Source organism: Bos grunniens, chromosome 22 (genome assembly GCF_055505025.1).
Source record: "Bos grunniens cultivar Pamir isolate PY7600 chromosome 22, Bosgru_T2T1.0, whole genome shotgun sequence".
NCBI lineage: Eukaryota > Metazoa > Chordata > Mammalia > Artiodactyla > Bovidae > Bos > Bos grunniens.
In genome coordinates, this window is record NC_141186.1 from 39,508,606 (window position 1) to 39,532,176 (window position 23,571).

The window sequence follows — 23,571 nt, forward strand, 5'->3', positions numbered from 1 at the left end:
AACTCTGTTGCACAGCTTTTTAAAATAATGCACTGTACTGAATTATATGGAGTGTGTAATTTATTCAGTTTTTTAACTAATTCTCATTGAGCAGTTTGACAACATCATACTGCCATCTTGCGGTGACAGTTCTAAATGCATGCATATTACCAACCAGCCATGACAAAGCAATTACATTCTCTACTTACCACTCCTGTTTTGACAATTCTGGTCCCTTGGAATATTCGAGTGGTATTAGCTGAGAAGCAAAGAAATTATACTGTAAACAGCAGAACTTTCTTGTTGTTGTTGCAACAAAACTGTACTTACCTACACAAATCTGAAAAACATAATTTTTACATGTTATAAATACTCTTCATTTTTTTACCCCCTAACTATCAAAAAATGTGAAACCCTTCTCAGTTTGTGAGTCATCAAAAAACATGCAGATGGCCGTATCTGGCCATATCTGTGGGTCATAGTTTCTGACTCTTGTCTTAAGCTCTTAGTTTAAAACTTTACAAAATTGTAATCATTTTCTTAGTTGAAATAAAACTTACATACAGCAAAATGCACAAATCTTCAGTGTAGAGGCAAATTAATTTTTTACTGCTGTATAACTCGCCCTTATATTAAAATACAGACATTCTCCAGCATCCCAGAGGTTTGTACATGCCTCCACAGAGGTGCTCTCACGACCGCTCTGACCTTTGTCAACATTCTGTGTTTTTGAACTTCATAGTATTCCATTGTTACTCTCTATTGTCTTTTTTTTTGGTGATAATGTCTTATATTATCCTTTCAGGGACTATAATATGCATCTTAAACTTATTACAGTTTACCTTAAACTAGTACTTTTTATCTCTTCCTAAGAAAATGTAACAACTGTAATCTATTTGTCAGACTCACTTTTTGTGCTGATCTCAAAAACAATAGTCCTATATAAAATAAACATTTGCTTCCCATACATACATGGCATTGAGAAAGGTACAAAAAACCCACTAAATTCCCAAATAAATAACATTTGTATCTGCTGGAGTTTTTACCTAAATTAGAAGTGGGGCAAGTACTCGAACTATTTTTTATTTGCCCTGCAAACTAAAAAAAAAAACAAACAAAAAACGAATTCACTGTCAACATTTTAAACAGCAGCTTTAACCTGAAAATCCCAATTTCCTCCTCATCCTGAAGAAAAATTGCAATTTTTGGCAAAACTGAGTTCACCTTCCTACAGGACCATATTTGGCAGGGGCTAAGGGTCCATCACCCCCTTTCAAAGGGCACCTCTCCAGTTTTCCATGTGGTCCCGCCTCATTTGTATGTGGTTCCCTGCTGGGCCACAGGGCATCTACATTTGCACCCCGCAACTTAACGATATATTCACTTTGCTCAGCTGGAAAGTGAAACGTGTGAAGAGACAACTGTGGGAAATAGACTGATCTACACGTCAATACAACCAGGTCAGATGAGGCAGCCCAGGAAGCAAACAGTCCTTGCCTGGCACTAAATATAACCTCCCACCATCAGTGAGCTGCTTCGGGATCAATACTGTGCTGCCTCAGACAGGTATACACACCTTCCTTTGTTAACACAGGAAGAAAGCTTCCTAAGAGATCTGCTTTTCCTGCCCTTTACAAAGGCCTTAATTTAAGGCCAACAAACTCAGTGGCCACTCCATCACTGTGCCTGTTTTCATTGATCTTGAACAATTCCCATTGGGGTCAGTGCTAGTCGTGATGACTAGGAAGCTTCTACTGGGCCTTTCAGATCACCAGTCCATCGGCCTGGTGGAATTCAGGGATGGGGGGAAAAGGTGACACATGTCTCCACTGAGCTGTCAGGGAGATGTAGCTTCTTCTTGCAAGAGGAACGGAAGCTTGGAGTCTCAGCTCTATTTAGCAGGACCATCCTGTGTCTCTGTCTATGACTGAAGTGGGATATTTCCCTGCTGCCTTACAGTTGCTGGAGCTATTTTGAAGTATCATTTATGTTCACTGCTACTCAGAAATCACCATCACTAACAGACCCACCACTTGTCATTTAATACTTTCATAAAAGAAGTGCAGCAATGACTACGTTGCCGATTTGCATGTTTAAAATATTTTGACAACTGTATCTAAGTGTAATTGGTTTCCTTTCCTATGTATTTTAATTATTTATTTTAAACCATTCTGAGAGAGGATCTGATGGCTTGGCCAGGCTGCCTGATGGGTCTGTGGCTCAAAGAGAAGGCTTACAAGCCCTTATTTTCCATGACTGCTGAGACCTGCAAAAAAACTTTTGAACACTTGGCAATCAATCTTTCGAGCTGTTTGTTGAAGACCCAGGATACAGGATAATATTTATGCTTTGGGGTGGTCTGTCGTTGTGTATAAATGACTGGGCTTTGGAATAAGAAACTGGACTCTGCTTAGTAATCAAATGATTTTTTGGGGGGGAGGGAGGGACAAGTTACTCAACTGCTCAGAACATCATTCCCCCCTCTAGAAAATAATGTCTGCATTACAAGCTGCCATGAGGTCAGATGAGATGACTTAGGGCCAAACACTCTGTAACTGGGAACCACTCCACAGACAATGATCACCATTATTATGATCATACTTACTACAGTAAGGTAAGCATAACTTATTTATTATGTTATACAGGACATAAACACTGTGTTATTTACTATGTGCTGTGCTTTGTCGCTTCAGTTGTGTCCGACTCTTTGTGACCCCTTGGACCACAGACTGCCAGGCTTCTGTGTCCATGGGATGTTCCAGGCAAGAACACTGGAGTGGGTTGCCATTTCCTCTTTCAGGGGATCTTCCCAACCCAGGGATGAAACCTGTGTGTCCTGCATCTCCTGCACTGCAGGCGGATTCTTTACCACTGAGCCACCGGGGAAACCCATTATTTACTGTAACAATGAAAATATTCCACATGGCTTTCTCATGCTGCCAAATTAGAGGCAAACTTTATCAAGGGGAAACCTAATTATTCTTAATAAAGTGCCCATGAAATTCCCTATGTTTCTTTGTTTCCCTTTTAACAGTCAACTCTTAAAAGTTGATCTGTTTTGAACTTTGGCCTCTACTGCTCACAAGCTCCTAGCTGGCTCATCAGAAAAGGTGTGCTAGCTGCCCTGCAGAGTTCATTTTTCCACTGCCCACTGGAAGGTGCAGGGAAGATCCTAAGGCCACTGTATGTCCCTTGGTCAACATGCAGGGACAAACACTGGTACAGAAAATGAGTGAATGCACGTCCACCCCTGAGCAAGGGAAGTCTTCAGGCAAGGAGGCACTGCCATCTTTAAGGAGTCACTGTGGTCAGACATTTTAACTATTCCGTGCTCGGAATTTATAGCTGATGAGGCTTTTGGGAACTGCATTATATTACAAACATTTCATTTTTCAAAGTCTGTGCAGAAGCCAGTGAGCTCAGGGGCCTATTAATCAGGAAAGGCGGTTTTGCAGATTCCAGGTTCCTAGTTAGAGAGCATGGGCGGCCTAATCATGATTTATGTGCCCAAAGTTGCCGGGCCCCGACCTCAGCAAGCGCGCGCGCTCTGGCTTCCCCTGCTGTCTCCTGTGGGCTGGCCCACACAGACCTGGCCTTGGCCTGTGGACTCTCCTCAACACAAGCAGATGGGCCCGTACATTCAGGTGGACACACAGTGAGTGCGATTTACTCGTGAAAAAAATACAGCCATGCTAATTTCAAGTAGTTTAAACGGAAGGATGAGCTGATGTGAATGTCAGCAAAGGCTCTTTCAATACTAGATGCAAACCTGCAAAGCTAGAAGGGATCCTTGGAGGGAATCTCAGCTGAAGGGGTTCCTACTCTGGGTTCATCACATATTATCTTTTATACTAAGCCTCACACTAAGGGGATACTGAGCATTGGTTCTAGGCTCTGTGCTAATTACGTAACATGAATCACCCTGTCACTTGACAAGGGCCCCATGAGGGCAGTACTCTCCTAACTACCACCTTCAGACCATGAAATTGCAGCTTAGAGACAGTCAACATTTTCAGAGTCACAGAAAGATCACGTGGCAGCCAAGACTCAACTTGAGGCTCTCATGTCAGGGCCCCGGCCCTGAGTCAGCAACTTCTCCATCTCTCATTGCATGCCTGGTACCTGAGCCGTCTGGTTCAAATTCAGATTCCTGGGCCTCATCCTCTGAGAGTCTGAGATGATTAGTCTGGGAGGGGCCCGTGAATGTGCATTTTTCACAGGATTCCAGACAGTGAAGCCGGATCTACAGTCTACAGGTTTCTGAGACCCCGGAAGCTGTGACATGCAAACTTCTGGCATGTTCTAGGGAAAATGTCCAAAGCCTTCATCCCAGATACATAACTCACAAACGTTAAGCAGCACTGGCCTGGTTTGTGTCTTTGAAACTGAGGATCCAGGAAGCAAAGAACCTTCCCAGGGAGGACATCAGACAGGCAGAGCAAAGCCTGATGCCCTGGTCGCTCCGTCCACACTGGTCTCAGTGCACTTCACAAAACCAGGTCTGCCAACTACAGCCCACAGGCCAGCTGCCAATTTTTGTCAATCAAGTTTTACTGGAACCAAGACTGAGTTGATCGTGGGGCAAGTAAGACAGAGAATATCCTGTCTTCATGCAAAGTTTTGATTTTTTGCTGCTGTTCATGGGTATTTTACATTGATTTTGGTTTAAAAAATATTCCATTTAAAGATGACATCTTTAATGACATCTTGATGACAAAGTTTTTAAGTGCTTCTTTAAATTCTTCACCAAAGTGAATTCTCCTCTTGCTATGCCCCAAAGCTGACCTGAAACATTCCACTAGATCCTAAATCAGCTAAAAATCCAAAGACAGTACTCCTCCACGTGACTAGGAGCTGATTCTATGATCTGACACAGTTGTAGACACATGCTCGGATCTCCATGGATGGAAAATGATGGTAATTGTGAAAAATAATCACTTCACCCTTCTTCCCCTCCTCTGGCCTGTGAAACCTCCCAGGCTTTTCAGGTGTGACTGCAAAACCCACACTGGTGTTTAGGCCAGGTTGGTAGTCTCATGTGCAAGTACCCGAACAGGAAAAAGGACAAAGCCCAAAGGAGAAGGGCTCAGGGCAGACGAGAAGGCCAGCTCCTCACCTTGGAAGAGCATGGTCTGGCTGAAGTCACTCCTCATGTCGTTGCGACACACGGCCTGGACCCGGAACAGGTAAAGGCTGTCAGGGGAGACGTGGCTGATGGTGGCTTTCTGCAGGGTGAGGAAAGGACAGGAGTGAGCTAGTGCTAAAGGCCAGAGCACACTGTACATTCGAAAGGCGAATGTAAAAGACTGTTAAGCATCACATGTAGGTTGCTGGGTACCATGGCAAAGCCCAACAAACACGACGCTTCCTCACTGACCAAAGGCTCCCTCCGAAAGGAACAAGCATTCAGAAGTAACCTCACCTGGGAATATGTTTTCAACACAAAAACATGTAGAGTAAGAGAAGGAATACCAGTCTCGACACAGATGCTGGACTCTGTCTTGGAGCGTGCCTTCAGCCCTGTCTGTACCCATGAGGCTGGGACTTGTATCAGAACTGCTCTACCTTGTAAACGATAATGATTTACCATCTAGAATCATCAAGTGCACTGAATTTCCAGGGCCGTGCTGAGTTTAGAGCAGCCACAACGAAGTCTCTGTGTTACTGTTTCCTTGCAGTTTAAAGGCACTGTTGTACCTAGACCTTGGATAACACAAGGCACGAAGCCGGAAGAATACTTGACTGGAAGTCCGAGGACAAGAGATCTACCTGTGTCATGCCACTCACCAGCTGTGTGATTCTGAGTCAGCTGCTCACTGTCTTTTGGCCTCTGCTCCCTCCAGCTGTTAAGCAGAGAGAGTAAGATTTCCCTCGCAGGGTTCTTGTGAGGGCTGTACAACACAGGTCAAGCAAGCCTCGCACATTGGTAGTCCTCACCGCACAATAGAAACCATGCCCCTGGTCTAACACAGGGGTTGGCAAGTGACAGCCCACAGCCCCAATCTGGCCCACTGTTTGTTTTTTGTAAATAAAGTTTTATTGGCACACGGCCACACCCATTCATTTCCCTGTTGCTGTGGCAGCTTTCGCCCTTCAGTGGCAGAGTCGAGTAGTTGCCCATAGATGCCTTAAATCCTAAAATCTTAACTCTCTGACTCTTTCAAGAGAAAAGTTTCCCAATCCCTGGTCCCAAGTCAGGAGCCAAATCCAGATCCCCATCCCGCAAAGCTTTACTCCAAGAGACTTTTAAAAATCAGAAAATGGAAAATGCCTAAAAAGTTGGCAGGGCTTGCTTGCCCAAAGAAACAAATAGTAAAGGCAACTGATTTTTAGAGACTCCCTGATGTTGAAATGTCTCGTCACTGAATTCTGGGCCAGGTCCAGAAAGCAGCTCTGGGAGCTTAACCACTGAGTGGGTTTCCCCCAAGGTAGCTATTGAAAACCTCTGCAGAGGCATTAACAAGTTACTGTGGCCATGCCTGCTGCCTGCTGCCTGGCAAAATGTATTCCTGGGTAGAGCGGGAGGTTGGGGTCCAGGTATTTCACTTTCAGCCTACCTTTTGGAAAAGGCAGGCAACAACACCTGTTCCCCAGGTTGGCAGTGAGGGTGTGTGTGTGTTGGGGGGATGCTGGCAAAAGCCAGGAAAATGCTTGGGAAATGTTTCTGGGCCACAAGAATCCTAAATTGGAGAAAAGCTTTGCTGCCACTAAGTCAGCACTCTCAACTTCTTGAGGAATTAAGAAAATTAATTTTGTGTGTCCCCAAAGAAAAGAACCACCCCTAGAAATCCTTATAAAAAAAGAACTTGCTGTCAAAGCATGTTTTTCTCTACATCTCTCTCTTTCTCTGAAACTCATTTATGCCTCAGTCTCTAAACCTGTGACCTCGTCTTCTGTGCAGAGCAAAAATCTTCGCTTCCTCTAAGCAGGGATTTATTAGAATTCACTCTGAGCCGGTATCTATTCATCTTTGCATGTTTAATTATCTCCCACTTAGTATAAGAAACCGAATAAGGGCCCAGCTAGTTTCTGCTGATTAACGCAAGCCCCCTCAGCTCAGAAAGAGAAACCTCCCTCCCGGACTTCTGGTCCTGACAAGAGAAAAGGTTAAAACATATCACAACCTAGGGTGCCTTTCAACAGATTCCTCTCCGATTTCATGAAGCTCATCATTCCCTAATGTGACCCAGATAACAACGTCTAGTGGGGAAATTGAAAATATAAATGGAAATGAAGTAAAAGAATCGTCATCTGAAGCAATACGAAAAGTATTATACTGTAAGTGATTGAACGGGCCCTGGGGACTCTGTATTGGGAAGAAAAAAAGCAGTAACAGTCATTAAGAATCCCACTCGGTGCTATTACATTTTTCATGTACATATACAATGATGGGCTTCATTATCCCAAAGACTTCTTTTGATTAACAATAAATGCCAGGCTTTCAAACCCAAATGTGTCGCTTTGAGTTTCTGGGCAAAGATGTAAAGACCAGCGCTTGTTGGAGTGATTGCTTTTCTAGGGGAAGAAGACTTGGCTTCTGCAAACATCTGTTCTCAAGGGCCTTGTTGGGGGCTGGCGACTAAATATTTATGCACATCTACGATGAAACACGGAACTGGGCACGTGTAGCTCAAAAGTGAAGTCAGGTATTACAGGGTCTGAGAGCCTGAGAACTGTGGTTAAATATGGCGTGGTCGCCGGGGTCTCGCAGGTAGAAGGCGTGAGGCAGATGAAATGTGACAGAAGGGAGCGGTGGGGACTGCAGAGGGTTGCCTGGTGGGGTTGACAAGAGAAGGAGTGGGGAGGAGGAGGGCAGAGGGGGAATGACTGCAGTAAAGTAGCAGCGAGTGCCTGGCCCCACTGTCCGGGGCATTTACAGTAACACTATCAGATGACGAGGGCTTCCTGACGTCTCTTTTTTAAATAATGAAAGAAAAAGCAGTCAGCTTTGAAGAGCCTAACTACAAGCAGATGAACTCTTCCTGGCGGTGTGGCCGGCAAGTGTAAGGGTGGGATGGAGCTCAAGCAGGCCTTGCAGTGCTGTCCACGGCAGTACCCGCTTCACCAGGAAGGCGGCACGCGGCTGGAATGTCGCAGAGGAAGCACCCCCGGACATGCACGGGGGCCCCCCTCATTGCTGTGGACGCCCCGACTCAGAACAAGGCGGTCTTACCAAGTCCTTGTCGCTGTCCTTGGTGAATGTCTTCTCCTTCTCGTCCTCGTTCTTGGTCCAGCTGTAGGACACCATGTAGTTCATGATGGGCGGGTGGTAGATGGTCTCCGGCTGACTCCAGGACACCTGCAGCGCGGTCTGGTTCAGCGGCTGCACCTTCATGTGGATGGGCGGGGAGCTGCAGACTGGACACAGACGGCCAAGCTCAGTGCCAAGCTCAGCGCCAAGCGGCACCACGGGCCCAATGCCCCGAGCTCCTGAAGGCCACAGCCGCAAAATGCTGGTGTGTGAGGACAGGGAGTACCCACACTCCCGCCACTTAGATCCTCCCCCTGCTAACATTTCCCCACACCTGTTTTCCCTCTCTCCTCCTCTTTCTGTACACACACACACACAACACACAGACACACAACAGACACACCACACACAGACACACAACACATAGACAACACACATTTTCCTGCTTTATCCCTGAAAACAAGTTATATACATTCTGAACTTCACTCCTTAATACTTGGGTCTGTATCTCCCAAGAATAAGGACATTCTCTTCTGTAATGGCGAGGATCCGAGTACCTGTGTGCCCCTAAATTCATGTGCTGAAACCTAATGTCCAAGGAGATGGTCATAGGAGGACGAGCGTGGGGAGACAAGTAGATCGTGAGGGTGGAGCCTCCGAGAGTGGGATGAAGGTCCTGATAAGACCCCAGGGAGATCTGATAAGGTCCTGATAAGACCCCTTCCCCACATGACAACATAGTGAGAAGACAGCTACAAGAAGCGAGTCCTCACCAGAGAGTGAGTCCAGCTCCTTGATGTCAGACCCCTCAGCCCCCAGAACTGTGAGAAATAAACTTCTGTTGTTTTAAGACACCCAGTCTATGGTGTGTGATATAGCAGCCCATGCTGACTACTCTCATACCTAAGAAAATAAACACTAACTTGATATCTGAAACATCATACACATTCCAATTTCCCTACTTGTCTCCAAAAGGTTGTCTACAACCCTTTCCCCCCACATCACAGGTTAAATTCAGTTGTTATAATGCGTTAACTTCTTTTAATCTTGCCTAGTCATCTGGCCTTTGCTTCCACAACAAAATTTTTGTTAGAAACCAAGGCTGTTTGACTTGTGGAATGTCTCAACTAAAAATAGTAGATCAAATTTTACTGGAAATAGACCAGAGTGTAAACAAATAAAATTAAAAACGGGACTTCAAATCATTTTTAAAGCAAAGGCACAAAAGGTCAGGATAACTCTCTTGGGAGCAGGAGGACTCTGTAGTAGGTAGAGCACAAGGAAAAGTCAGGCTAATCCTCCCACTTATTCCTTCTGGCTGGTGGTTCTGTACCTGTCTACAGACAAGCCCATTTAAGGGCCGAGAGTGCTGAGTCAGCCTTTAAATGGCATTCTGGCTCTCCAGACGACCTCCTTCCCAGTGGCCGTGGTTCCTGCCTCCATGGGGCTTCCACTCTGAGGCAGGGTTTTTCTTTTTCTCAAAAGACATTTTTGAATTTTTTATTTATTTTAATTGGAAGAAAATTACTTTATAATATTGGGATGGCTTTTGCCATACGTCAGTATGAACAGGCCTTCGGCATACATGTGTGCCCTCCATCCTGAGCCCCTCTCCCCCTCCCTCCCCAGCCCGCTCCTCCAGGCTGTCACAGAGCGCTGGCTTTGGGTGCCCTGCGTCATGCATCAAACTCGCCCTGGCTATTTATTTTACATACGGTAACGTGAATGTGCCGTGTGTGCTTGGTCGCTCACTTGTGTCTGACTCTTTGCGACCCCATGGACTGTAGCCTGCCAGGCTCCTCTGTCCATGGGGATTCTCCAGGCAAGAATACTGGAGTGGGTTGCCATGCCCTCCTCCAGGGGATCTTCCCAACCCAGAGATCAAACTCAGGTCTCCGGCATGGCAGTCAGATTCTTTACCATCTGAGCCATCAGGGACGCACAAGTTTCACTGCTGTTCTCTCAAACCATCCCACCTTCTTCTCCCAGAGTCCAAGAATCTGTTTTTCACATCCGTATCTGCTTTGCTGTCCTGCATGTAGGATCGTCACACCATCTTTCTAGATTCCACATGTATTCGTTAATATATGATATTTGTCTTCCTCTTTCTGACCTACTTCGCTCTGTATAATAGGCCCTAGGCTCATCTACCTCGTTAGAACTGACTCAAACACCTTCCTTTTTATAGCTGAGTAATCCACTGGCCTCCTGGGCCAGACAATTCTCTGCTCCTGGGGGCTGCCATGTGCCCTGTATGATGTTTAGCAGCATCCTGGCCCCTACCCACTTGATGCCAGTATACCTCCTGCCAAGTTAAAACAAGCACAAATGTCCCCAGATATTGCCAAACGTCCCCAGGGTGGCGAACCATCCCTGGCTGAGAACTGTTGGTCTAAAGTGGGGAGACAACGATTCACCAAAGAATGACATGTACAGAGTTACGGTTACACCGGGATGGGGTGAATAAGGGGAGGAGAGCCGTGCTGTATTTTCCAAGCACTTTCTCAGGAGATTTGACTCATGCTATGCAGTCCAGGGAACGCCCCATTTGAAGACACATCCAACTGAGGACTGAGTGGACACTCACTGTGTGGGAGTCAGGGAGGAGGGGAGGGTGGGCCAAGGGACCTCAGGAGGCAGAAGGCCTGGGGGAATCAAAGGCAGGCAGCTGGATCGGGGTGCAGGAAACAAGGCGGGAGGCCTCACACACCCAGAGGGAAATTCCAGCCTTTACCCTACAGCACTCAGAAGCCATGGGAAAGACCCGAACCACAGAACCATACAGGGACGGGGGCACTTCACAAAGCTCCCTGGAGCTTCAGCTGAGCTAAGAGAGGAGAAGGGGCCTGGGAGGAGGTGCTGCAGACAGTGGGGGTGCTTGTCGAGCTGGGAGAGAAAAGGAGTACAGGATCGGGTTCTAGAGCAAACAAAGGCGATGCCATGCTGGACAAGGAGGGTCATGGGGGCAAGGGAGCCAGGGAGGACAACGCTGCGTGGTGGCAAGCAGGAGAGGGGCAGCCCCAGAGGACTGGAGCTTGGTGTTGGTTTCTCCCGGGAGCCCAACTACAAGCCAAGCAGCCCACACGAGCCAGAGTCCCCAGTGTGCTACACGAGAGCCCCAAGCCCAAGGCGGCCCTGGGGAAGATGGCTTTCCTGCCAGAAAAGCAGGGACAGGCTCTAAGGAGCCAGCTGCTGGAGAAAAGTGGAGATTGGTTTTGACAGGGAGGCATCCTTTTTTGCTCTTCAACTGCCAAACCCTGCTTCAGTCGGACAGATTCGTTTTGTGCAACTGAGACAGGAAGGAAGGGATAAATTAATGAGGCATCCCCACTGCCCTGCAGAACCCCGGGAGGCATTTCGCTGCCTGCTGCGCAAATGCCACCAGAGCAGAGACATCAAACAATGAATGTGATGGTCGGCCCCTCTGGAGACAGGGGGTGAGATGACAGGGTGCTGACACTAGGTGGCGCCAACACATCATTTTAAAAAATACCCTAAGTTTTAAAAAAAATACCCTTAGTTTCTTTATAGAGTGTCAAGGCTGGGGGACGGGCGGGGGCGAACCAGGAAAAGATCTACATTCCGATCTATCCAAATACCAATAACGAACCAAGGAAATTTATGTATTGGGAAGACTGTGTCCCCTTCAATGATGACCATGTCAGATTTTCTGACTTCTAGATCTTTTCCTCACTTTCTCCCATGTTCTTACTTATCTCCTTTATTCTGAAGATCCAATTAGGGATGAGCCGTATGGGAATGCATGTGTCTCTACCAGTTACATCACAACCACATAAATAATTCTATCACCCACAGGCGGATGCAACCATTCTTCTTATTTGTTCTTTGAAATTAAAATAGCTGGCTTTTTCTTTACTGATTAAGATGATTCATGCTAATGTTTTTAAAAAGCAACCAAAGTCATCCAAAAAAGTAAGAAGCAAGTTTTAAAAATATCACCCATAATCTCAGTATCCAGAGATAACTACTGTTAGCTTTTTGGGGATCCAACATCTTTGTACATTTTGCAAAAACATATACATACAATTTGACATAAATGGGATATAATGCATTGTGGCTCTATGAGTGAGTTTCTTGTTTTAAGTCACAGAAATATTGTCTTATCAATATTTCAGTCTTATCAATATTTCAATATGACTTATCAGGAAGAATGTGGGGGACTTCCCTGGTGACCCAGTGGCTAACATCTACACTCCCAAAGCAGGGGGCCTGGGTTTGATACCTGCTCAGAGAACTAGATCCCACGTGCTACAACTAAGAATTTGAATGCTGTAACTAAGACCAGCATAGGCAAATAAATGAATAAATAAATATATTTAAAAAATAATTTGGTATTACTGTTTTGATGACAGTATAGAATTCCACTGTCTTAAAGGACTAGAAAATATTGGTTTAAGTTCAAAAAACAGGCAGGTCTGGCCTCACTCTAACGGGACCACCTGCCATGGGGAGAATTCAGTAACTGAAAAAAGTGTTAGGTGCTCACTCGTGTCTAACTCTTTGTGATCCCATGGACTACAGCCCTCCAGGCTCCTCTGTTGAATTTTCCAGGCAAGAATACTGGAGTGGGTTGCCATTCCCTTCTACAGGGGATCTCCCTGACCCTTGCATTGAACCCTGGTTTCCTGCATTGCAGATGGATTTTTTTACTATCTGAGCCATAACTGAAGGGGCCTCCAAAGATGCATGCTTGTCAAAGGTTATACATGGAAGCAGAGGTCAGGGGCCTGCAGGCTGAGGACCCCCAGCTAAGCCTAAGGGAAGAGCAGGTGGGGCAGGAATTGCCCTGCTCTGCTCCCTGAGACAGTGGATGTTCTGGGCCAGACTGGGAAGAAGCACTTGCAGATCACAGGGATGACTTAGGACAGGGGTGGGCACACTTGCCCTGTGAAGGGCAGGACAGTAAATGGGCATGACTTTCCCAGCCATGTGGTCTCTGTCACGGCTACGCAGCTCTGCCTTTGAAGCACAGAAGCAGCCCAGCTCATCTGTACGTGACGGGCGTGTACGTGCTCCAGGGAAACTGGTTATGGACCCTGCGTTTCCATTTCATACCATTTTCATGTGCCATGAAATATTATTTATTGATTTTCTTCAACTGCTTAACATATAAACACCACTCTCAACTCCTGGGTGCACAAGAGGTGCTGGTGGGGAGAATCTTGGCCTGTGGATCAATGGTTTGTTGGCGCCACACACAGAAGCTAAAGGGAGGCCAAATCTTTATTTGAAATACGTTTTGTGACCCCGTGGCTAAGTCGTGTCTGACTCTTTGCAACCCCATGGACTGCAGCACACCAGGCTTCCATGTCCTTCACTATCTCCCGGAGTGTGCTCAAACTCATGTTCGTTGAGTTGGTGATGCCCTCCATCCACACTGACTGCATTTGTGTTCTCTGCACTGCATTCTGCCCCCTACCCAGCCCAGAGCTGAGATCCCCCTGTGCTTAGGACCACTCGCGGACTGCCTGCAGTGAGTAATGACACTTCACTGCTAAAACGTGAGCTCCACAAGGAGGCTGCACGCTTCTGTCCTGTTCACTACACCTTCCTTGGTACTAGATCTGAGCCTGGCACCCAGTGGGCTCCCTGTAAATGTGGGCTGAATGGCCGGCGTGGATGGAACTGACTCCCTGGTCTCGCCCTGGCCCACAGGTCCCCTGTGACGTGGCCGCTCCGATGTCTCCAGCCTCACCACCTTCATGTCCTCCTCATGGGCTCCTCTCGGGCCAGCTCCACCCAGTCTCCCTGACGCTCTGGCCTTGTGCTTCCACACTTTGCTGGCCTTTTCAGGGACACACACCCTTCCTTCCTACAACACCTCCATCAAAATTCCAACTATAGATAAAACTGGCACTGAGGTACATCACAGAAGGGACAGCTTAGAAGAGCTGGTATAATGAAGAAAGAGTGGACTCGAGCCAGACTCATAGAGACCCCTGTGTTCTCATCTGCGAAATGGGTGGCTGGTACCTGGCAGTACCCTCCTCACAGGGTTGGGGTAAAGATCACAGAGGACACTGTGGCTCAGCCAGAACCTGAGGGCCTGAGGCCCAGCGGCACGCGGACAAACCGCCAGGCCGACTTGGGGATTGCTGAGCAGGGGATTTTCGCAGAAACTAACACCTGTGGCTGGTGATTTGTTATATAAGTGAATATCGAAACACTGGCCAATAACATTTGGGTAACGAGACATATTAATACGTCTCTGGTCAGTAAGCTGTTAAAAACTGGTATATTTCACATGTAAGGCCGGCTTTTCAGTTGGGCCTGCATCCGCACACAGCAGTGGTTTCCCAGAGAGCCACCTTCAGACGCGGCTGTGCCCTCGTGTTTGCCGCAATGCCCACCACCCTCCTTTGCCTTCATTCACAGCTGCCTGGCCCTCGGCAGGAAGCAGGTGCCCAATGCCCTTGACCATGACCATCACAACTGAACCTACCACAGGGCGTCGGCCAATCCTGATACATCCTTTTGCGCAAAATCAAAGCCTTTTAACCAGGCAGGAGGCACCACACCCGGCTCTCTGAACAAACATCCCCCGTGAGGTGCTCGTGACATCAGCCTCCCCTTCTGGGGGCCTGATTACCTTCCCACTGGAGTCTGATTGCATTTCACAGGCATCTTGGCTGATGCTGGGCGCCAGCTCCAAGAATCCCTGCCTTCTTTCTAAACCACCTTTAATTATGATCCCAGCCCTCGTTACATAATGAAGAGGCATCTAGCCGAGCACCCAAGGTCCTCTGATTCTCAATCAATGTCAGGGATATTTTCTCGGCGGTTCCACAAATATATGAGAGATTCCCCCTCCCACCCCAATCCTCTTCATTTGGGGCCTTAGAGATAAACTGATGGCAGACTTTCAATGTGAAAGCCAGTGTAAGTTCTAAGTGCCTTACATGATTTGGATTTGAAATCTTCCCCGGGGGCCTCCTCCCGCCACCAGACCCTTCGAGTTTTGCGCCTGAGGCAATGGGCAATTGTTGATCAGGCGTCAAATGAACAGCATGGCTCTAACACAGGGATTGGGGCCATCCGCTCTCTCCGGGAGCTTGTCAACAGACAAGAGACTGCTGCCTCTGTGAAGTGCGGACTGGGTGGGGATGACATCACACGGACCCAGCAGAGGACCGCGGGGGAGGTAGCGGGTCCTCGTGAACAGGCGGGAACTTCTCAGCCACCAGCCTGGCCTCAGACCGCCTAATGCCAGTCACTGCTTTCTTGCCTGGCCTAGCTCAAGAACCCTTGAATGTGGAGTGCTTTAGGGAAAATTTCCAAAGCAATGGCCTCGGGGAAGGATTTCTGTTTCTGAAGGGCTGTATCAAAAAGGTCTGGGTAAACACGAAGTCCCCCAAAGCTGATCGTGTAGGACTTCAAACGTGGTATCGTGGTACTCTGGGTGGGGGGTGTCACCTCCCCCAACACTGCCTAAGAGCTCGTGAGAGGGAAACCTCATGGGCGAAGTGCCAGAACTGGGTCAAAGCAGGGTCCCAGCCCTGGCACTGGGGGGAAGGACAACACCTGAACTCTTATCTAGAAGGAGCTGCCAAGCACCTGCCAGGGGTCAGGCACTGTGCCTTCCTTGCAGACGGTCCACAGGGCCACCCTCTCCCTGAAAGATGAATGAAGACACTGGCATTCAGAGTGATCAAGCCACTGGGGTGGGCTGTGCACCCTGAGTGAGAGGAGGACTCAGAACTGGCCCCAGCCTGCCGTATTTCATACCAAGGAGATAGGTGCAGTTATCATACATACTCTATCCATAAACACCTCCCACGTCTGTTCTCCCATCTGCAAGATGCTACTGAAGAGCTTGGAGGGTCATTCAAAGGGCTTGAAAGGTGGAAAATGTCCCATACAGACACAATACACCCCCGCTCCAGTCTTGGGTCTGTGCCTCCTCCCTGGTTAATGTCGTTTAGTCGCTAAGTCGTGTCTGACTCCATGGACTATAGCCCGCCAGGCTCCTCTGTCTGTGGGATTTCCCAGGCAAGAATACTGGAGTGGACTGCCATTTCCTTCTCCAGGGGATCTTCCCGACCTAGGGACTGAACTTGTGTCTCCTGCATTGGCAGGCGGATTCTTTACTGCTGAGCTAAGTGGAAAGCCCCCTGGTTAACAATACTCTGTGCAAAAAGCTTTCTTCCCACCTGTTCTTTCTGGTTTTCTTTGTTCTCAATGACAGATAAGAGTGTGCATTTCTTGACAATTTCCAGCATAGCCTCCAACTCCTTCGAGGCCTTCTAAGACTGGGCACAGCCCAAGTACAGTTCCCCTCCATCAGAAATACTAACTAAGCTTGTGATTCCCTCAAGCCATCATGTGGAGGCTAGAAACAGGAGTGGTAGAGCAGGGTGCCCACCCCAGGGCCTTTGCTTGCTATTCTGTGACAGCACTGCAACAGTCACGAGTCCTATCTGAGGAGCCTGGTTCTGGGATGAATTTGTGCGTCTCACAAATTACATCAGCACATCCTCAGGTCATTCTGTGGGGCTGCTGGTTCCATCGTTACCTCTGTTTTAGAGTCTGAGATTCAAGATGGTCATTCACTCACTCTGTCACTGTGAAGTCAGACTCCTTCGGTTCTGGACACACCAAGTGGAGTTGGGATAAAGCTTAGGGGGAAGCATCAGGAATAAATCTATGAAACGTGCAAGCACATGCTGGCTGCTGTGTTGGAAGGATGCTATAAGACGTAGCAACTGTTAAATATTTTTTAAGCACCTACCATACGGCAAGGAACTAGGGATAAATGCGAACACAAGATGACACGGTCTCTGATCGTCTGGAGATTATAGCCCAGAGGGGAAACAGACATTAACTGCTTTACCCCAGCTAAAACTGGCTTCTTAATTTGGGGTTCCTTAGGGCTTCTGGATAGAATCCAAAGGAATGTGTTAACTCGGATGGGAAAAAAATACACTTTGATTTTTGCTAATCTCTAACTACAATTTAGCATTTCCTTATATTTCAAATGTTAGAAACTGCTGTAGTGTCAGCAGAAACTGTGTGACATCACCAATAGAGAAATCAGATACATTCCTATTTGATTGCAGTTATTGCTAATACTTCAAATTTTCCTTTATGTTCATTATTACTTTGAAATTATAATGGTTATTAGATCTGCTGCTAGGTTTTATAATTGAATGTCTTCATCAAGAAACAGATCAATTATTATATTACAATTAAAAATTACTTTCATATTATCTGAAGATAATTGGCTTCTTCAGTAATCGATCGAAAACCATCAGTATGAGAAGAAGTCGATGGGATTCACCCGATGGCTAAAAGAGTCCGTGGCATCAAAGAGGTTAAATACTCCCCGCAGTAAGGAGTATGATTACATGCTTTTAAGGAAAATGTCATAGTCACTCTGTAAAATGGTTTAATAAAGAACTCTGACCTAGATTTGAGAGACTGGTTAGGAAAAGCTTACCGAGCACAGTGATACTTGAACTGAAATCTGAACAACGATTAGGTGTTTATAATATGAGCAGGAAGGAAGGAAACTTACATATGGAAGACAGAAAGAGAGCTTGTGCAAAGTCCCTGAGGTGGGAAAATTGGGACGAATACTAGCATGACTTGGCAAGCAGAGAATGAGGAGGAGGATGGTGGAGACCCAGGTCTCAAAGGAAGGAAGTGTGTAAAGCTGAGTCCATCCCTGGCAGCTCTGACTCGAGGACCACTTTCTCAAGATGTGGGAGACCCCAAGTTTCCCCAAGCATGAGGGCAACTGTTTTCAAGTTTTAAATCTCTGCTGTTTTAAATCATGCAAATTCTAACCTGTTACAATAGAAAATATATATATTGGTCTTTGCCATGGGTTCCTGGCACATTGCTCCTAAAAATTTGTCATTTCCCAAGTGATACTAGAAACATCTCTTACTCTTTTCAAAAATTTCCTTTCAAAACTGTTCAATTTATTTAAACCAAAAGCCAAAACAAACAAAAACTAGTTCACTTCTTTTCCCCACCCCCAAACCTCACCCGTCAGTTCCCTGTATCTATGTCCTTGGTTTTGTTTTCACATATAAATGAGATCATATGGTATTTATCTTTCTCTGTCTGACTTATTTCTCTTAGCATAATACCTTCAAAGTCCACCCCGCGTCTGTGCTAAGTCGCTCTAGTCGTGTCCAACTTTTTGTGACCCTATGGACCAAAGCCCGCTATGCTCCTCTGTCCATGGGATTCTCCAGGCATGAATACTGGAGTGGATTGCCATAGCCTCCTCCAGGGGACCTTCCAGACCCAGGGATAGAATCCAGCTAACTTACGTCTCCTGCATTGATAGGTCGTTTTTTTTTAACCATTAGCGCCATGTGGGAAGCCCTTGAAAGTTCACCCATGCTGCTGCAACTGGCAAGATTTCATTCTTTTCTACAGCAGAATCAGTTCAGTTCAGTTGCTCAGTCATGTCCGACTCTTTGGGACTCCATGAACCGCAGCACCCCAGGCTTCCCTGTCCATCACCAACTCCCGGAGTCCACCTAAACCCATATTCGTTGAGTCAGTGATGCCATCCAACCATCTCATCCTCTGTCGTCCCCTTCTCCTCCTGCCCTCAATCTTTCCCAGCGTCAGGGTCTTTTCAAATGAGTCAGCTCTTCGCATCAGGTGGCCAAAGTGTTGGAGTTTCAGCTTCAGCATCAGTCCTTCCAATGAACACTCAGGACTGGTCTCCTTTAGGATGGACTGGTTGGATCTCCTTGCAGTCCAAGGGACTCTCAAGAGTCTTCTCCACCACCACAGTTCAAAAGCATCAATTCTTCTGTGCTCAGCCCTCTTTATAGTCCAACTCTTACATCCATACATGACCACTGGAAAAACCATAGCCTTGATTAGATGGACCTTTGTTGGCAAAGTAATGTCTCTGCTTTTTAATATACTGTCTAGGTTGGTTATAATTTTCCTTCCAAGGAGCAAGCTTCTTTTAATTTCATGGCTGCAATCACCATCTGCAGTGATTTTGGAGCCCAAAAAAATAAAGTCAGCCGCTGTTTCCCCATCTATTTGCCATGAAGTGATGGGACCAGTTGCCATGATCTTCGTTTTCTGAATGTTGAGCTTTAAGGCAACTTTTTCACTCTCCACTTTCACTTTCATCAAGAGGCCCTTTAGTTCTTCCTCACTTTCTGCCATAAGGGTAGTGTCATCTGCATATCTGAGGTTATTGATATTTCTCCTGGCAATCTTGATTCCAGCTTGTGCTTCTTCCAGTCCAGCGTTTCTCATGATGTACTCTGTATATAAGTTAAATAAGCAGGGTGACAATATACAGCCTTGACGTATTCCTTTTCCTATTTGGAACCAGTCTGTTGTTCCATGTCCAGTTCTAACTGTTGCTTCCTGACCTGCATACAGGTTTCTCAAGAGGCAGGTCAGGTGGTCTGGTATTCCCATCTCTTTCAGAATTTTCCACAGTTTATTGTGATCCACACAGTCAAAGGCTTTGGCATAGTCAATAAAGCAGAAATAGATGTTCTTCTGGAACTCTCTTGCTTTTTCGATGATCCAGTGGATGTTGGCAATTTGATCTCTGGTTCCTCTGCCTTTTCTAAAACCAGCTTGAACATCTGGAAGTTCACGGTTCACGTATTGCTGAAGCCTGGCTTGGGGAATTTTGTGCATGACTCTGCTAGTATGTGAGATGAGTGCAATTGTGCAGTAGTTTGAGCATTCTTTGGCATTGCCTTTCTTTGGGATTGGAATGAAAACTGACCTTTTCCTGTCTTGATACAGTAGAATACTATTCTATTATATATATATATATATATATATATATATATATATATATATATATGCACACACCTTTTCTTTATCCATTCATCTTGAATTGGGGTGCTAGAGAAGACTCTTGTGAGTCCCTTGGATAGCAAGGAGATCAAACCATCTATCCTATAGGAAATCAACCCTGAATATTCATGGAAAGGACTGATGCTGAAGCTCCAATACTGTGGCCACCTCATGTGAAGAGTCAACTCATTGGAAAAGATCCTGATGCTGGGAAAAATTGAAGGCAGGAGGAGAAGCAGGCAACAGAGGATGAGATGGTTGGGTAGTATCACCAACTCAATGGACATGAGTTTGAGCAAACTCTGGGAGACGGTGGAGGAAAGAAGAGCCTAGTGTGCTGCAATCCATTAAGTCGCAGAGTTGGACAGACTTTTTGTTGCTGAACAGCAACAATCAATGGTCACTTAGGTTGTCTCCATATCTTGGGTATTTGTAAATAATCCAATGAACATGAGGGTGGATTTATCTTTTTCAAGTTAGTGGTTTTGTTTTCTTCAAACAGAGAGGAAAACACACCCATACCCTGGGAGGGTGAACACGCCCGACAGCAGTGCCAGAAGGTCCTGTGCTGGGGACCTGCTCAGACCTCACCCCACGTCCCCCTTCACCTCTGTCCATCTGTCACCTCATCACACCTTTTGAAAAACTGGCAAACATACCTCCCTCTGTTCTGTGAGCCTCTCCAGCAAATTAATCAAAGCAGAAGAGAAAACAACGTGAACCTCTAGTTTGTAACCAAATCAGAGAGAAGTTATGGGTAATTTGGGAATCCGCTCCTTGGTGGCTGGCATCTGAAGTGGGGTGGGAGTGGTCTTGTGGGCCAGAGGCCAGGCAGTGTGAGAGCTGGGTTACATGGTAGGACACTCAGCTGGTGCTGCAGAGAATTACTTGTGGGGAAACCCCTGCCCCTACATTTGGTGACCAGGAATGGCCTAAAGGTAAAGGAGAAACACCCAGGAGGTGGAGAACCTACCCAGGAGGGAGAACGCAGTTTTCCTAACACATCCCTGGGGTTCTTTTCTACATCCCCCAGTGGCATCCCCTCTATTCCCAAGAACAAGCTTTGGTGTGTTAATACAATTCAATTTTTCAGTCAACAATTGAGTACCAGAAGCTGTGTGAAAAATACCATGGAAGACAGCAAACTGGAAAACTTTCTCATCCAATCAGCTGTCTCCATGGTGCATATGATGGAGTCACAGGCTCCAAACACATCAGGGGACTTCCCTGATGGTCCAGTGGCTAAGACTCCACGCAACCAATGGAGGCGGCCCAGGTGTGATTCCTTGTCAGGGAACGAGATTCCATATGCCTCTAAAAATTTCACATGCCACAAATAAAAAAAGATCCTGCATTCCACAAGAAAGACTGAAGATCCCATGCACTGCAGCTAAGACCTGGCACAGCTGTAATGAGTAAACAAATATTAAAAAAAAAAAAAAACCCAAAAATCACAGCAGCAGCCAGAGTCCTCCAAACACGTGGGTTTGACTTTCCCACATTCTGCTCATCCAGACCTCTCCCTCTTCCTTGGAGTCTTTGTGTCTGCACGATATCCGTCTTCCTCTGAGAGCTAAAGGCCAGGGAAGGTACCTCTGTCCTGTGCAGGAAATAGCATTGTTCAGCTTGGCGCTAAGGGAGGTGGCCAAGTTCAGAGTGACATCATCCCAGTCCTGCCTAAGAAGAGCTGCCTCTCAGACCCTGGGTGCAAGGCTGGATTCCATGCACCCCAGAGCCCTTCCCTCCATCCCAACATTAACATGCTGTGCTTGCCAGCCAAAAGGGCACAGCAGACCTATCCCACTTTAATTGAGCACAGCATCGTTTCTCCATGGTACCTCTTAACTTCACCTGCAGTCTTGCTCTAAGTCATGGGTTGCAACGGAGGGTCGGTACCAGAAAGCAGGCTGCAGGCCTGAGGTGGGCAAATGCACACTGCCCTGAGACTGAAGCCGGGCCTTCTCTTGACTAGTCTCCTAGTTCCCACGGCTGACGTGATGTTACGGTCTCGTTTATCATGAAGAAACAGCTGACTCATTGGAAACGATGCTAATGCTGGGAAAAACCGAGGGCAAGAGGATAAGCAGGCGACAGAGGATGAAATGGCTGGATAGCATCACCTACTCAATGGACATGAGTTTGCACAAACTCTGGGAGATGGTGAAGAAGAGGAAAGCCTGGTGTGCTGCAGTCCATGGGATTGCAAAGAGGCAGATAGAACTTAGTGACTGAACAACAAAAGCTATCCTCAGGACTGGGAGACTTTTCTAAATACCACCCAAGATCTAAGACCCCATGAGCTATCTTTTTAAGTGATCCCAATGGCCACGTCAACAGAGCCACAACTACCAGTGTGGCTCACTGATGTGTTTAGCCAGGCTTTTATTTAAATCTTTGATTCTAGATGACTATGACTCTGCAAGTCACAGTGCTTTACTCCTCTGCTTGAATTTGGTCCTTAAAGTACTTTTCCTCTTAGAATTAGGGATCACTCAGGTACCAACTATATCTAAAAGGAGTGTTCTGGCTCTCACCTGACACTCACCTTACCAGCTCTGAATCTGATTCCTGGCACCTGCATTTCTTACTCATTTTGGCTCAAGGAAGCCACTGGATGTGCTCCACTGGTTGAATTCCAACCTTGTTTCAATCCCTAGATGTGGCACCTGTACCAACAGGTCATTTGGTAAGGATGGCCCTCTCTGGTCTGGTCCAGGGTCTTCCACGTCTGAGGACCGGCCTCAAGCAGACCCAACTGGCCTTGGGTAAGAGGATCCAAGAGATTAGAAATGCCACTTCCATGGGAGAAACCAGGATGTGATCAAACAGCGCTCCTAGTGGGCCCCAGAGGGGAACTCACCTGTGCAGCATCTGGGAACAACAGCCCCACTTCTGCCTCCTAGCTACCCCCTCCCCACCCCTGGGCACACAGATCCAATGCTCCAAGGAGCTGGGCTTCTAGGTGAATGGCGAAAACCAACAGTTTGAGATGCTCAGCATATTCCTCATGGAGGACGCTCCTCTCTTCTCGGAAGCCGTTTTTGCATGGAAACCACGGGGCTCCGTGCACTTGACAGACAACACCTGTTAGCACCCAGTGTCGATGGGGAGACAGCACCTTATCTACCACAGCCGTACACGTGACACGGGCCATGACGCTCATGTGGGTCCAAGCCAGTGCTCTGGAATCACAAAACCAGTCCTGAGAGGACCCAGGAGTGAAGCCAGGAACTGTGACGACCCTGGCTATGCTTAGAAAAAAAGAGGAAAAGATGGGGACTTCCCTGGTGGCCTGGTGACTCCACATTCCCAATGCAGGGAGCCCAGGCTGGATCCCTGGTCAGGGGACTAGATGCCACATGCTAAAACTAAAGAGTTCACACTAAGACTAGTGCAGCCAAATAAATAGATACTTTTTTTTTTCTTTTTAAGCGAGAGAAAAAAATGATTCCAGAGGCCTCATCGTGGGCTCCCGCCCTGTGCCTTTATATACAGTCTCAGGTGCTGGGGTGTGACAGCACTGCTTAAGCCCTGAAAAAGCCAAGGGTTTGGGCCACATTCCTTGTACCTAAAGAAAAACC

General features: G+C 46.9%; 1 protein-coding gene across 19 annotated transcripts in view; it reads right to left on the reverse strand.

Annotated features, from left to right (window-relative positions):
* PTPRG (protein tyrosine phosphatase receptor type G) overlaps positions 1-23,571 on the reverse strand; it is a 777,241-nt gene that overhangs the window by 107,032 nt on the left and 646,638 nt on the right. For all 19 annotated transcript variants that reach the window (XM_086367088.1, XM_086367083.1, XM_086367086.1 and 16 more), the window contains 3 exons: positions 8,153-8,337; positions 5,096-5,204; positions 189-238 (listed from right to left, as the gene is read on the reverse strand). In XM_086367088.1, coding sequence (XP_086223214.1) covers positions 189-238; positions 5,096-5,204; positions 8,153-8,337 — 344 coding nt within the window. The remainder of the gene's footprint in view (positions 1-188; positions 239-5,095; positions 5,205-8,152; positions 8,338-23,571) is intronic.